Source organism: Podarcis melisellensis (assembly GCF_964234715.1).
Source record: "Podarcis melisellensis genome assembly, chromosome: 8".
NCBI classification, from domain to species: domain Eukaryota; kingdom Metazoa; phylum Chordata; class Lepidosauria; order Squamata; family Lacertidae; genus Podarcis; species Podarcis melisellensis.
Genome location: NC_138540.1, coordinates 57794991 through 57809314, shown reverse-complemented (window position 1 = coordinate 57809314; position 14324 = coordinate 57794991). Strand labels below are relative to the sequence as shown.

The following is a 14324-nucleotide window of genomic DNA, read 5'->3' as shown; positions in this document are numbered from 1 at the left end:
CTTCACAGTTTATACTACAGCTTTTGAAAAAGAGTCCAAACATCTATAAACGTCAGGCGAGCATTGAACCAAATTGCTCATACTATACAGTGGAAGAATGAATTGTTCAGCAAAAGAGAGAAGAGGCGAGAATGCTTTGTAGGTGGCAAGGAGAAGTCCAACCCAATGAAAAATCAATATTGTCCTCCTTGCCAATTTCCACCACCACTGAGATATGAAGCTATTTAACCAAGACCTGTTCTTGTGTTCTGCTTGTTGCACTCACCACAGCACTTCTAACTTCCTCTGCAACATGACAAAGGCTTTTGTAATGCTACCCTTTGGATGGAATGAAAGACAACCTGGGCTGTTGAGAAAAAGCTGGAAATAGTTATCTGTGGTGTTGCAAAAGCAACAGAAATAATGTCTGCTCTGTTTTGTAATGAAACAAGGCAGTTCCAGGCCTCGGAACAAACTGTTCCCTGCTGTTTGTGTTCAAATTGCTGGAGAAATTATGGTGCAATTTATCACCTAGAATTATTATAGAGTTGGAAGGGACCATGAGGGTCATCTAGCTCAACCCCATGCAATGCAGGAATCGCAACTAAAGCATCCATGACAGATGGTCACCCAACCTCTGCTTAAAAACATCTGTTGAAGGAGCCTAGAATAGCATCAGCATTAGCTTTTCCCCCTCATTGACGCCTTGCTCCATAAGATTATTCATTCCTCTCCCAGCCAACTCTGATAAAGGTAGAGGATTTGGGGAGAGGAGAAGCAGTGAAACTCAGTGGTAGAGCATCGTCTTTGCATGCAAAAGTCCCAGGTTCAATCCCCAGCAACTCCAGGTAGGGCTGGGAATGTCTTCAGCCTGAAGCCCTGTACAGCAGCTGCCAGTCAGTGTAGACAGTACTAAGCTAGATGGACCCAATGGTCAGATTCAGTATAAGGCAGCTTCCTATGTTCCTAAGAGACATAGTTTGCAAAACAGAGGAGTAATCCCTCATTTGCATGATGTCTATTTGCTGCTATCTGCCCTTGATGTTAAGGGGTGGCCCCTCCCTGAGTCCCAGGTCCTTTCTCTTTGTCCTTTCCACCCTCTCTTATTTAAATCTTTCATTTTTAAAGAAAGCATTGTTTACCACAAGGGTGGGAACACGTTGCCCTCCATAAGTTGTTGCACAACAACTCTCATCATCCCTAACCACTAGCCATGCTGACTGGGTCTGAAGGGAGTTGGAGTCCAACAACATCTGGAGAGCCACAGCCAGGGCCGCCTTAAGCATATCCGGCTCCGTGGTGCAAAAATCCCTCTGCCGCCCCCATTTCCCAGACTTGTCAACCTTTTTTAAGGGGGGGCGGGCGGTGCCCTGCTGAATCTATTAGGACCTTAAAACCCACCCCCGTCTTTAAAGGACTTTTTGTTGGTGTTTGTTTTTAACCACTAACTGCACGGAGAGCACACTCTCGAGTCCATCATTACCTCTGAACTGAGTCCTAATGGTAGTGCGCCCCCCCCAGCTTTCCCCTCTCACCGCCCCAAATCTGAATGAATCCTTCCTCCACCCTTTTCCTCAATGGAAGGGGTGGCGGGTGATGTTCTCGGCACCCCTCCCCCTCCCCCTCCCCCTGCACTGGTCAGCTCGAGGCTTGCTTGCCATGCAGGCTTCCTTGGCAGTCCCACTACTGCCGCAGCTGACCGTAGGAAGAGCCGCCGCTGCCCAGCATGCCCTCGCAGCTGTTCCTGGTCGGTCCCGAACTCCCACTGTTGGGTCTCCTGATGGGCTGGCGCCGTGGCGCAGGGCGCCACTAACCCTAATAGGTAAGACGGCCCTGGCTGCAGCTGCCCCACCTCCGGCTTAAAGGGTAGTTGGGCACACTACTAAGTGCAGTGTGGTTTAAACCCACCCACCTACCCACCATCTCAATTTGCCCAAATTTGTGCCCTGAGTCTTTTAAGAACCCAGTAATGCCCTTGCATCCAAGGGAACATAGGGAAGGTGACAGCAAAGGCCAGCAAGCAACTAATTGTCCCAAGCATCACTCTGTTGCGTAGAGGGCTGCATTTATCTCAGAAACTCACCACTCCCCTGCTGTAGAGGACTACAAACAAGTTGTGTAGAAATAAATCATTTCTTGGATGATGCACATTTCATCTGTTTCTTTCACTCTCCAGACCCCTGCTGATCAATGAGTAAGAGCACATCTACTGGGGGAACAGACTGTACAACAACACAAAATGTGATGGAGGAAAGTGTTACCGGAATGCCATAGGAGAGCCGCATGTGAGTCCGCAGTGCTGTCAAGCCGCCAGGCACCAGTCCGAGGCAACAGTTCTCCCCGTATTTGCGTGACACGTAACATGCCAGGAATGCTGGGCAGAGAAGCCCAACACAACCTGCCCAAATGAAACACACAGGTGAGGAGGCAAACTTCAGTGAAAGGGAATCAGTAACCCTAACTCTGCCCTTCTTAAAATATAATTCCTGCTAACTGTGCTTTTTGCACCTTGTGCGGTTCCTTCATGGTTAAGGGTTAGACAGCAGGTGTGCACACAAACACTCAGACCAGTTCACATCACAAACACAAACTTTAATAGTCTTTAAAATTAAGGACATAATAACTGTCTGTGAAAGCCAAGTGAAGGAAGAAAACAGCAAGCTGAACATCTCTTGATTTTAAAAGAATATCACACATTTTTATGCTGTTAGATTTGGGTACAGGAACCAAACATCCCATGCTCCTGCAAACCAAAACAGCCACATAAATAAAGGTCACTCTAAGACCTACACTGAGGTTGCCCTGGATCCAAAGACCCATGGAACTAGATCTGAGCACTAAGGGGGCACTGGACTTGCACTTCTTGAGAACCCCTTCCCTCCATGCCATAAGGCAAAGGCTTGCAAAGGCAGTTGTCAGGTATAGTAGGGATTCTGCCACTCAAAGAAAATGGTAAAAGTTCCCTTGGGCACAGCGTAAGGAACTGGGCATCTCAACATCTGCAAGCAAAATGTTTTCTGTATTTTGCAATTGCTTCACGAATCCCCTCAATTGTTAATTTTTTCATTGCATTTCTATTCCACCTTTTTCTCCAAGGAACTCAAGGTGATGGGCATGGCTTTCCATGCATTCCGAATCTAAAGAACCCCACAACTTAGCTTCTCTTCACAAAGAGCCTAGAGGTACAACGGCTGCGGGTCTGCATTGTAACAGGTGGCAAGTTTTAAACACATCAACCTGGAAGCAACATTGGGAATCATCTGGGAAATACGTTAAGGAGGGGAGTCAGTCTACAATAGCCCACAGCAGCTTTCTTCCATCTTATATAAAACTGATCTCCACAGGCTAAAATACAGCCAGACGTTTACTTACACATGGGGCAGTCTGAACAGCAGTCATACCTCCCACTGCTCCAGCTGCCTTCTGAGGACTGGGTCAAAGGTGAGACTGTGGCAACTGGCTGGCAGGTCACAGGCTGGGACATAGCTAGAGCTAAGGCCACTGGCGGCTCAGAAACCACCTCAAAAAGGCAAATCTGAATGGCAGCGACAAATGTTTTGCAAGCAGTGCTTAAAGGCAAACTCAAGTCTTCAGTTCCTTGTGGTCAGGCCACATGTGTATTTGAGCAATGGGGAAATGGTAAGCAGGAAGCAGAGGACTGCAAGGCCTGGTGAAGTTAGAATGGAAATGTATAACCCCCCCCCCCTTTTTAGTGGCGAGACTTTGTTCAGGAGGTTGCTCACTCTGTCATGGTGTCTTCACCCCCCTCTTCAGGTAAAAAGGCTGAAAGATTGGTTTACAGAAATCAGTAATAAGATTGTCAGCTGAGGGCAATCTGGGACATGACACAAAATGGAAAAGAAATTGGAGGAAGGAGGAGAAACACAAACTCAGGCTCTTCTTAGTTACAAAGGCCAGCAGACATGGAAATAGTTCAAGGCAAGGAGACACCCAAAGTTGCTGGTTTCTCAGCTGACCCTATTTGTTCATAGCATTAAATAATCTTAGAATTGTAGAGTTGGAAGAAACTCTGAGGGTCATCTAGTCCAAACCCCTGGAATGCAGGAATCGCAACTAAAACATCAATGACAGATGGCTATCCAACCTCTGCTTAAAGACTACCAATGAAGGAGTCCGTTCCACTGCAGGTCTCCCCAGTCTTATATCCGCGTAGCTGGTTCTTCCTGCTTAAGTGTATTTGTCCCTATTAAAATTCATTGTTAGTTTGTTCCAGTTCTCCAATCTGTTAAGGTCATATTGAATCTTGATTGTATCTTCTGCTGCATCAGCTACCTCTCCCGGTTTGATGTCATCTGCAAATTTGACGAGCATCCTCTCAATTCCTTCATCCAAGTACATCACTGGTAGATGGTAGGCCAGACCCTTGGTCTTTGCTAAAAAGACTGGGAGTGATATTGATACTGTGGGTTATGATTGGTGCTTTAGGGTGGTGACGGCTAGTCAACTGTAGGGTTGGTAGCCCTTGGAGACCTACAGAATTTGCTCAGGTTCCTCAGTGCTCTGGTTGGAAGGCTGTGGAATGGTGAGATGGAAAGTGTTGTCACAGTTGCTGCTCATGGCCTTCTATGGCACTGCAGGAAGCCCAGACTGCACTTTGTTTGCAGGGGAGCTCCAGGCAATGGAACAGGCAGAACAGCAGCTTGAGCACAAGTAGTGTGTCTCACAGCAACAGCCATGACAGGAGTGAAAGCGTATGTTTGTGCTACCAAAAGAATCACTCCAGCACCCTCTTCTTCTTCTTTGGCGATCACTTGCAGCTGGGTAAGATTGTCTTCCATAAACACGGTTTTAACAGTAAGTGACTGTGGAGGCCAATTCTGGACCCGCACGTCATTCCACAGTCGGGACATTGGTTTCCTGGGAGGAGTTTACTATGACACCTTTGGTAAAAGCTGTCCCCAAGTAGCCATTTGGAGTCATTCTGAGTGGTGAAATAGGCTAACTAAACCTACCCTGAAGGGAAAAGTGGCTGGACTCATAGGCCTGCTGTGACAGGCTTGCAAGGCATTTCCAGGATAAAGTTGCTCACATTTGTTCTAACTAGACACTAGTGGAATCCCAATGGAGGCATCCAGAGTACCTATTATATTGTATCTTCTGCTGCATCTGGTTGGGATTAGTTACAGTTCTTGTTGGGATTAGTTACAATTGTTGCAGCCCTGATGTGGACAAGATGCTTGAGGGCACCTGGTCAACTACCCGCACTTTGAACTTGGCACTCCATCATGGGTGAGAGTTAACAAGAGGGAACTGACTGGGTGGGGCTGGGGTGGTGAATGCAGGAAGGAGTGGCACTGGTCATCTTGAAAGGAGTAGTTGTGTGTGGCCAACCCTGAATCCCTCTCTGGACCTGAGGTATATGAGAACTACCTCCAGGTGGTGGTCATTCAGCTTCAGACCTGCTTGAAAGATGGTTGTTCAAGTGTAGTGTAACCCCATCCAGGACAGGCTTTACATCAGTATCCAACACCAGCATCCCAGCCCACAAAACCTCTTTCTTTCCTGGATTAAGTTTCACCTAGTTCCCTTATCCATCTCAGTACTGCGTCCAGGCATCTGATGGTTAATGCTGCTGCCTCCCTGAGATTCTTAGGCAGAAGAGAGACAGAGATGCAGGTCATCTGTGCATTGGTGAAATTACACTCCAAACGACTGATCCCAGCAACTTCATACAGATTGAAGAGCATCAGTGATAAGACACAGCTCTGTGACACCCACAACCCAGAGGCCATAAGGCGGAACAACAATGAAAAATCATCCAGCGCGACTTTTGAATAATGACCACCAGGAAAGGACTCGAGCTACTGTAATACTGTGTCTCTGAAGCAAAGCTCAGATAGGCAGGGTGGAAGGATGCCATAGCTGATGGCACCCAATGCTACCCAAAGGCATCAAATTCAAAAAGTGCTGAACTACATCTGCCGCTGGAAAAGAAGCAATGGGAGTGTACTTAAGAGTGCATTTTTGAAGCTTCCTTTTCAATTTGTCCCCATGATTTTACCTGCTGTCCTGCCTGACCTCATGTGACATCCAGTGATGGACAAGTAGGCATGGTTTGCAAAGCAAACAGGCCTAATTAGGTCACTCATGGGCTGGAGGTTCCTCATCACTAGTTTCAAATAGGGCTTGCACTACTACGTCTTTTTGAGAAGTAGGAACAAAACGGTCCCTAAATATGGCGTTCCTTTCACTCCAGAAGTGCTGCAGACTTTGTTTTTGCTGCAAGCGACTAACATAATTAACCAAGTGATTTAATTCTTATTTCTGGTTTCTGGGAAGGATCAGAAACCAGGAAGATCAAGTATTTCTAAAAGACTAGAATAACTTTTTAACATACTTAAAAGACCACCGTAAACAGTGAAAATCATTGGCAGCGATACAATGACACTTGTAATGTGAAAATAACTTTGGTAACTATGAATATATAACAGATAGATAATGATAAAAGATGCAGAAAAAGGAAAAAGAAATTATTTTCTCTGAAAATGGAACCCATGGAGGGAGGGAAGGAGGTCCGAAGGTTTGAAAGAACCTTTTTATTTTAATGTTTTGAAATGGTTCAAGTTAAAATGTATAAAATTATGTAAAACCAATAAAAATATTTAAAAATGAGAAGTGATTAAATTAACCCAGTGATGATGGCCTCTGAACCATATGAATGGCCATCATCATTGGGCAGGAGGACTCTATATACACAGACTTTCATATGCACCCAAGGCAGAGGAAACAGTGGTGGTTAAACTATTTATTGTCTACCAGCTTCAGAAGATGTTGCTCAGTATGAGCCCCCTCCCAAACATAGGGCAGGTTTTGCTTAGACTGGGCTGCCTTCAGTTGGCGATGCTTGCTTCTCTGCTTCTCTGGCCCTGGTTCTCTCTAGCCACTCTTGTCGCTGCTTCAGTCTCTGCGGGGCTTTCAGCTTCTGTACCTCTTGGTAGACCTAGAGGGTTAATGGGAAGAAGGGAGGCGGGAGGCAGTTAGGCAGTCAGTAGCACAGACCAAGACTACAAAATCCCAGAGTTCTATTGGGAATGGTCTAATCCCCATACCAGCTGACAATGGGCATTTACTATGTTTATATTTATTACTCCATGGGAAAAGCCATGGCTCAGTGACACAGCACTTGCTTTACACATAGGTTCAATCCGTGGAACCTCCAGATAGGGCTGGCAAAGTCTCCTGCTGAAACCCTGGAAAGCTCTGCCAGTCAGTGACTGGAGACAATACTTAGCTAGATGGCCCAAGAGTCTGACTTGGCACAAGTCTCCTATTTCTTACAGAATTCTAGCACTGCACTCCTGCTATTTGGTGCTGCTCAGGGTGGCTGCTTACACCCTCAGTCCTACCCTGTATGTGCCCCCAACACTACTGGTTATGCGAAATACAAAACAAAGGTAAGCTCCATTGAGGAGGGTGGAGGTTTTGCTGGCCTGTCTGGCAATTTAACAAGAGTAATATTGCTTTAAGAAAGCCTTCCCAAACCCAGTGCCCTTCAGATGTCTCCCAGTTGATGGGAGCACAAAGAAGCACCAGCCCCCCACCCTGAAGCTCATCTGTTACAGAAGAGGAGCTCTGCTTCCAAATGCCTGGGCAGCAACATGCCATGGTGGCTGTACCTTGTTGCACAAGGCTTTCTTGGCGATCCAGCGGCGGGTGGCTCTCCGGCAGTACAATGGGGGAAACTCGTACTTGATGTCCAGCACTTTGCACGTCTTCTCAAAGACGTCGTACTTGGTGTTGCGCAGGTACTTCAGCAGCATCTTCCGCCGGTCTATGGCTATCAGCATCTGGCGACGGTTGACTGTGTCCTGGGGACAAGGGTTACTTGTTGCTAGTTACCACTACTACTATTAATTGTTTATATCCCAGATCTCAGGACATCTTTCCAAGGTGGCTGATCACACAAAGTATCAGCATATAAGAAATTGTGAGGATCCAGCTGGTGGTATATACAACAGTCCAAATGGACACAACAGTCCAAATGGAGCAGCCTTTCTTGCTCTCCTGCTGACATATAAAGCCATAAACTACTTGGGACCAGGATACCTTGCAGACTGTCTTCTTTTTATACATTTGTATATCTTCAGCCAATCATAAGATCTTAAGGAGGCCTTGCTAGGTCTACCGAGTTCAGTCAAATGAATCTATGCATCTAAGGCACCTATGAAGCGGGTGATGGCACTTCTTGGTGATGGCAACCAACCTCTGGAACACCCTCTGCAATTTAGGAGGTGGGAAAAGGAGCACTTTTTATGCAGCCTTTCCCTTGACTATAAAGTTTTACCGCACTGTTCTGTATTTACTGCTATGGATATTAACTGTTTTATTTTGTAAAATGCATTTATATTTTGGTTCTGACATCTTATGTAATCAGTGCTGTGAAAGATCCAACTTTGAAAGAAATACTGACATTGCTTTGTAGCTGAACAATGGCTGTAGCAGTTGGCACTCAACAGTAGCTCCACCCTGAAATACCAATTATCGGCTGGCTCTGAATACAGCATATATTGCGCTTGCATCAAAGACGGTTACCTTGGTGTGCATATGCAGATGTTCCTGGAGCGTGCGGATCTTGGCTGTCAAGAAGGCAACTGCAACAGCAAAAGAAAGTCACTGCAGAGAGGCCAGAGACAAAGTGCCTATTCCAATATTGAATGTTTCTGAATTCCTGCTTTAAAAACTGCACATAGATATTGCCAACCAGCAAGCAAACACAGAGAACTGACCACTTAAGAGCTGGCTGCTGGATGTGCTTCCATTTTTCTAGAGCTTGCACCTGACTAATGAGAGTTTGATGTTATATACTGCAGCTGGAAGATCTAAGGGTCTTCCCTCTGGCTACTTCAAAATCCTTGCGTGGACTAGCAGTAGATATATGGCAGAGGTGGAGAACACTGTTAGCCTTCCAGGTGTTGTTAGACTGCAACTCTCATCAGTCCCAGTCAGCATGGTCAATGGTCAGGGGTCCAAGAACACTTCAGTGTCTGTAGGTTCTCCACCTTGGTATAGGGCAAAAAGAGAAGCAGGACCACTCCACCTGCTCTGCTGAGAGACCAGCTCCATTTGGCTCCAGCTCTTTTATACAGGAAGGGAAAGCACATAAGCAGAACTGTCATGTTCTCTATATAGAAGGAAATGTCTCTCAACATTAAGAGAGCATCCTGCCGCAACTCTGTCCAACACTGGCCTTTGCCAAGTAGGATCCAGTTGGATCTCTATTTCCAGATGTACCCTTTCACAGCTCCATTTTCTGCTATGTATCCCTTGAAATGCCTGCTGGGGCACAGACAGGATGACAGCAAAGGAAACAGGAGGCAGCAGCTTTTCTCTTGGGACATATTTTTCTGCTTACCTTTGACCTCTAAGGAGCTAGTGTCAGTTGGGGACTTCCGGACTTGGTCTGCTAGCTGCTGTTTCTTGATTTTCACTTTCTCCTTCTGCATGCAGAAGGGGAAGACAAAATTAATTCAACTAGATACTAATACAACTAGATAACTAATAGCCACTCAACCCCACTCCACTATGCAGGAATGGCAGGTCATCATTTGCTTACAATGCCAACAGCAAACCTGCCTGCCTACAGAAAAGGCAGAAATTCTGCTTTTATGGCTTTTTTAATGGTAAAGCATGGAAGAACAGGGGAATGAAGGAAGATTAGCCCCCAATCCCAATTTACCCATGTAGGAGAACACTGACCTGGCTTGCCATTTCCAGAGACAGCAACCTTCTCACAACATCATCTACCCTGCAGGAAAGCAGAGAGTCCTTTGATTACTTGTCCCTGAATTGCTTAACATTTGGGGAACAGCTTTGAAATTAGAAATCAAGGGAGCCATGTTAGATATTCAGAATTAAATGTAAGTTATAGGAGCACTAATTTAGGACCTTCCCCATCATCTGAGGACCCCCGTCAATAAAATGAGGCTTAAGTGGTTGCATTTTGGGGCCCCCTAAAGGGCAGCCCAATGTGGCAGACTTGCTGTTTCCTCCATGAAGCCCCTTTTCATGAAACTCACAGTCCTTCCCTGGTCCTCTCAAACCTTACTTGTCTATAACTGGGATGTTGGCATAAGGTTTCTTCAGCATTGTGGGAGGCAGATCATCCAAATGGCTGGGGATTTCTGCAACAACAGCAACACAGCAATAAGAGCACAGCAGCTGCCTTGCTAGTTCTCTCTAGTACAGAATACTTTTTTCTAACAGTAGTCAGCCAAGTATTGGTGGGAACACATGAGCTGGTGTCTAAAAGAGAAGCTCTTGGCATCTCTCAGTAGGTAAAGAGAGGGAAGTACATTGTGGAAGCTAAAGAGGGACTCCAGTTGCAAAACATGGTGACCCACAAGCCAGCAGGAAGTTAGTTCACCTGGGCCAACAGAACATGTAGCAAGTGGTGTATCTTAACATGTCCAATCACCCTTTTTTATTTAACAGAACTTGTGTGCTGCTTAATTGTAAAAAAAACCCCTCTAAGCAATTTTATTTTCCATTTCAATGGATTAGGAAATGGGGTAAGAGACAGAGACTCAGACCCATAATATCCAGTACAGTCATGAAACTCCCTCAAAACTGGAATCCCAAACAGTTCAGGTGACAGCCTTAGCAGACCAACTGCTTACAACAATGAGAATGTAATACAAACCTTGCTTTTTTCTACGGACAGGCCTGGCATAATCCCTGGCTGTTTGAAGGAGGGGGCTCTTATCTAAAAGGACAGAAAAGCAGCAGGGGTTACACTTGAGCCACATCAATGCAGTACAATAACACAACAGCATATTAGCATTTTGCTCCTTGGAAGTAATTAGGCACATCACTTCTCTCTCTTGGTTTTTGGGGAGATAAAACAGCTCTTCCAGTCCAGAGAACAATCTGTGGAGAAGCAATTTTTAGGCTCATAAGTAGACGGAACATTTCATATTTGAAGAAAGCATTCTGTTTTCTGCCCCACGGCCAATAAATGTGGGCAATGCATGAGCAGATAAAGAGTAAGTTGCTCTGCCTTTCACCCCCAACAAGGCTGCTGCAATTGCTCAGGTTGTTAGATGTGACCGAAAGTCACATTTGGGGCATTGGGCGAGGGAAGATCTCTAAAAGCAAAATCCTTTGCATATTCTTTTCTATTCTAAGTTCAGTAGTGTCATGCAGTTTCCAGTTCAAGTAGAGGTTCCACTACAGGGAAAGAGGAAATGGCATCCAATGCAAGGGACATGTAAACAAGTTATTTTGACATACAACAGAAACTTCTTAGTCACCATATTCTTTTCACAATCCAAGGCCGTAATCAAGATCATTTAGTGCATTAAGACCAGGAACGGAGGAAACAGCCCACTCTACTGCCTCCTTGGTTGTGAGCTTGATGTTGCATTTAATAGGTGGGGAGAGAGATGGAGTGAGAGGGCTTGGCACATGGAAGATGACAAGTGATGCAAGAACATGGGACACAGCCACAGAGACACCAAAGCAGCCCTCACTGCTGGGAAGCTCCATCTCTATCCACCAGATGCCAGTGTGGCACAGTGGTTAGTGTCAGACTAGGACCTGGGAGACCAGTGTTTAAATCCCCACTTAGTCATGAAGCCCACTAGTCATGACTAGTCATGAAGACTGACCTTGGGCCAGTCATTTTGTCTACTTCACAGGGTTGTTATGAGGATAAAATGGAGAGGGGCAAAAGGTGGGTACAGTGGTACCACAGGTTACATACGCTTCAGGTTACAGACTCCGCTAATCTAGAAATAGTACCTCAGGTTAAGAACTTTGCTTCAGGATGAGAATAAAAATCTTGCTCCGGCGGTGTGGCAGCAGCAGGAGGCTCCATTAGCTAAAGTGGTGCTTCAGGTTAAGAACAGTTTCAGGTTAAGAATGGACCTCCAGAACGAATTAAGTACTTAACCCGAGGTACCACTGTACAGCACCTTTAGCTCCTTGGGAAAAGGTGGAATATAAATGTAATAATAAAATAAATAAATAAGTGGAATGGTGGAAGGTGTCTGCCACACTGCAAGGTAATTACCAGAATGGTCAACCCCCTCCCCATGTCCTGCCTTCTGCTCCTATTACACCAACAAAGAACGTGCATAGATGTGTTCGTCTATGGGTCTTCAGTGCATTTTAGCCACCTCCCCCAGGTGCCTTAAAGCAGATTGACTCCCAATCATATTCACGCTCTTGGACAATGAGGCCACCCGGGTCCCCCTTTAATTCTATTTTGATGAGATGCATGTGACTTTTGCAAGCAGTTTGGAAGGCACCCTGTGGAAAGGGGCCTTTCTGTCACTTGCAGAGACGGGGACGGTGTGAATCCATTTCCCCCAACCTGGTGCCTTCCCGGTGTTCTGCACTGAAATTCCCGCTAACCCCCCAAACAGCGTGGCCGCGTTCCCTTGAGCTCCGCCCGGCTGTGCTGTCTGGGACTGAATGGGAGCTGCACCCCAAGATGCCAGGTAGGGGGAGGCCCGTATCTAATTCGAAGCAGATGCAGTGTACACGGGACCAGCTGTGCGCGCGCTCCGAATTACTCAACCCCGAGCTCCTTACGCAGTGATCCCGCCGCCGCCGCTGCCACGTGCGAGCCGAGGCAGCTCCATCCGCGCAGCGCGGCAGCTCCCGCCGCCGAGACTCCCCTGAACAACACCAGCGACATTCTTTCCCGGCTTAGTTCGTGGGCGCCGCCATCTTGGTGCGTCACAGGCCAGGTCCCCGCGGGAGCACCGAGAGCATCGATTGATACCCTGCGCGCCGGAGCCAATGGAAGGTAAAAGAAGAGGGTGAAGCCCGCCCCTCAGGTGATGAATGGCAGCCCCCGCTCCCAGCCTGCTTTTGTTCTGATGCCGAGCGCGGGCTGCCTGCGAGGTGGCTCAGTGGCAGCGACTTCAGTGCTTGGCAGAGCTTGCTCACTTGGGCTGCCTAGGCCAGCGTTGCCTGCTCTGGCTGGCAGCAGCTCTCTTTGATCTGGAGATGCCTGCTGGGGCTGGAGCTGGCGCTGGGACTTTCTGCATGACGCAAAAAGGGCTCCACCACCACCTTCTTCTTCTTATTCGGCGATCACTCATAGCCGAGTAAGATTGTCTTCCATGAACACGGTCTTAACAATGGTCTGTAAGTGACCATGGAGGCCAATTCTGGATCCACACGGCCTTCCACAGTGAGGTCATAGGTTTCTGGTGAACATCCTTCGCCTCCTCCATGATAATATGACAGCAACAATTGCAGATAACAATGGCTCTCAAAGTGAACCATTCACAGTGGGATCAAGTGTTAAACAGGGTTGTGTTATCGCCCCAACTCTATTCATTATTTTCATTGCCATGAACCTACACTTTGTTGAAGGGAAACTCCCCACCCGAGTAGAAATCATATATTGAACAGATAGAAAGCTCTTTAATCTGAGCAGGCTGAAAGCAAAGAGTAAGGTTCCCATAACTTCCATCATAGAGCTTCAGTATGCTCCACCACCATCAAGCTGTGGGTCCTCCCTAGCAGCTGGGAGAGGCCAGTTGGCCCAGGATTCTCTGCAGACATCAACCTCTCCCAAATTGGTGCCTGTCAGATGTTTTGGACTACAACTCCCATCAGCCTGAGACAGCTATACCAAAAACATTTGCAGATTGGTGTACTTGACTGGGATTGTGTCCATCAACCATTATTTTGTAGCAGATGTGACATATGCATTGCTTTTTAAATCCAAAATGATTTTAATCAGAGATGGTGTAGGCTGAACCAGGAATCTTAGGTGCCCCCAAGAGGTGCTGCACCAGCAAAGCTAAGGGTCTCCCTTTAATTGTGGGAATAATATTTTTGTGACCTGTTCAGTGGCTGGTTGGTGAGGGACCCTTGACTTACCTTTAAAGGAACTCTGGGGTTCTTTCCACACTAAAATCCTTTAGCACTGCCAATACACTTATTTACAGGTGGTGAAAGGGGAATTAAAACAGAGGTGTCATATAGTCTTGGTGCAGTAATGCCCTTCCTTGTATGCAAGCTCTATTTATAGTGAGCTAGTTCAGTTCTAATGTTAATTAAAGCTCCAATGACTTTTAAATGCCTTTTAAAATGTATGTGTCTGGCCAAGCTATCCTGGATTTTGAGTTACATTTTTCGTATTTGTTTTGTGCTGTTGTGTTTTCAACCACTTTTAAAAGTAATTTTTTGAATACTAATATATTGATTTTTATGCTCAATCCCCCCCTAATATATGCACTTTTGTAATCCTTGCTTGGTTGGAGAACTGCATTTAAAAATTTGGATAAGTGTGAATTTGGAAGGATAGCTGTATTTCAAGTTGTTTTAGGAAGTACAAATATGATGGCAGTGTCACCTTTAAACGC

At 46.3% G+C, this 14324-nt stretch overlaps 1 protein-coding gene across 1 annotated transcript; it reads right to left on the bottom strand.

The window, feature by feature from the left end:
• Nucleotides 1-6730: 6730 nt before the first annotated feature.
• MRPS15 (mitochondrial ribosomal protein S15) lies at nucleotides 6731-12698 on the bottom strand. The gene is made up of 8 exons (XM_081921696.1): nucleotides 12535-12698; nucleotides 10640-10702; nucleotides 10046-10121; nucleotides 9697-9745; nucleotides 9353-9437; nucleotides 8533-8591; nucleotides 7617-7808; nucleotides 6731-6940 (listed from the first exon to the last, which is right to left on the bottom strand). The coding sequence occupies exons 1-8, from the start codon at nucleotides 12638-12640 to the stop codon at nucleotides 6815-6817; spliced, it is 756 nt and encodes a 251-aa protein (XP_081777822.1). The 5' UTR covers nucleotides 12641-12698; the 3' UTR covers nucleotides 6731-6814.
• Nucleotides 12699-14324: the final 1626 nt, after the last annotated feature.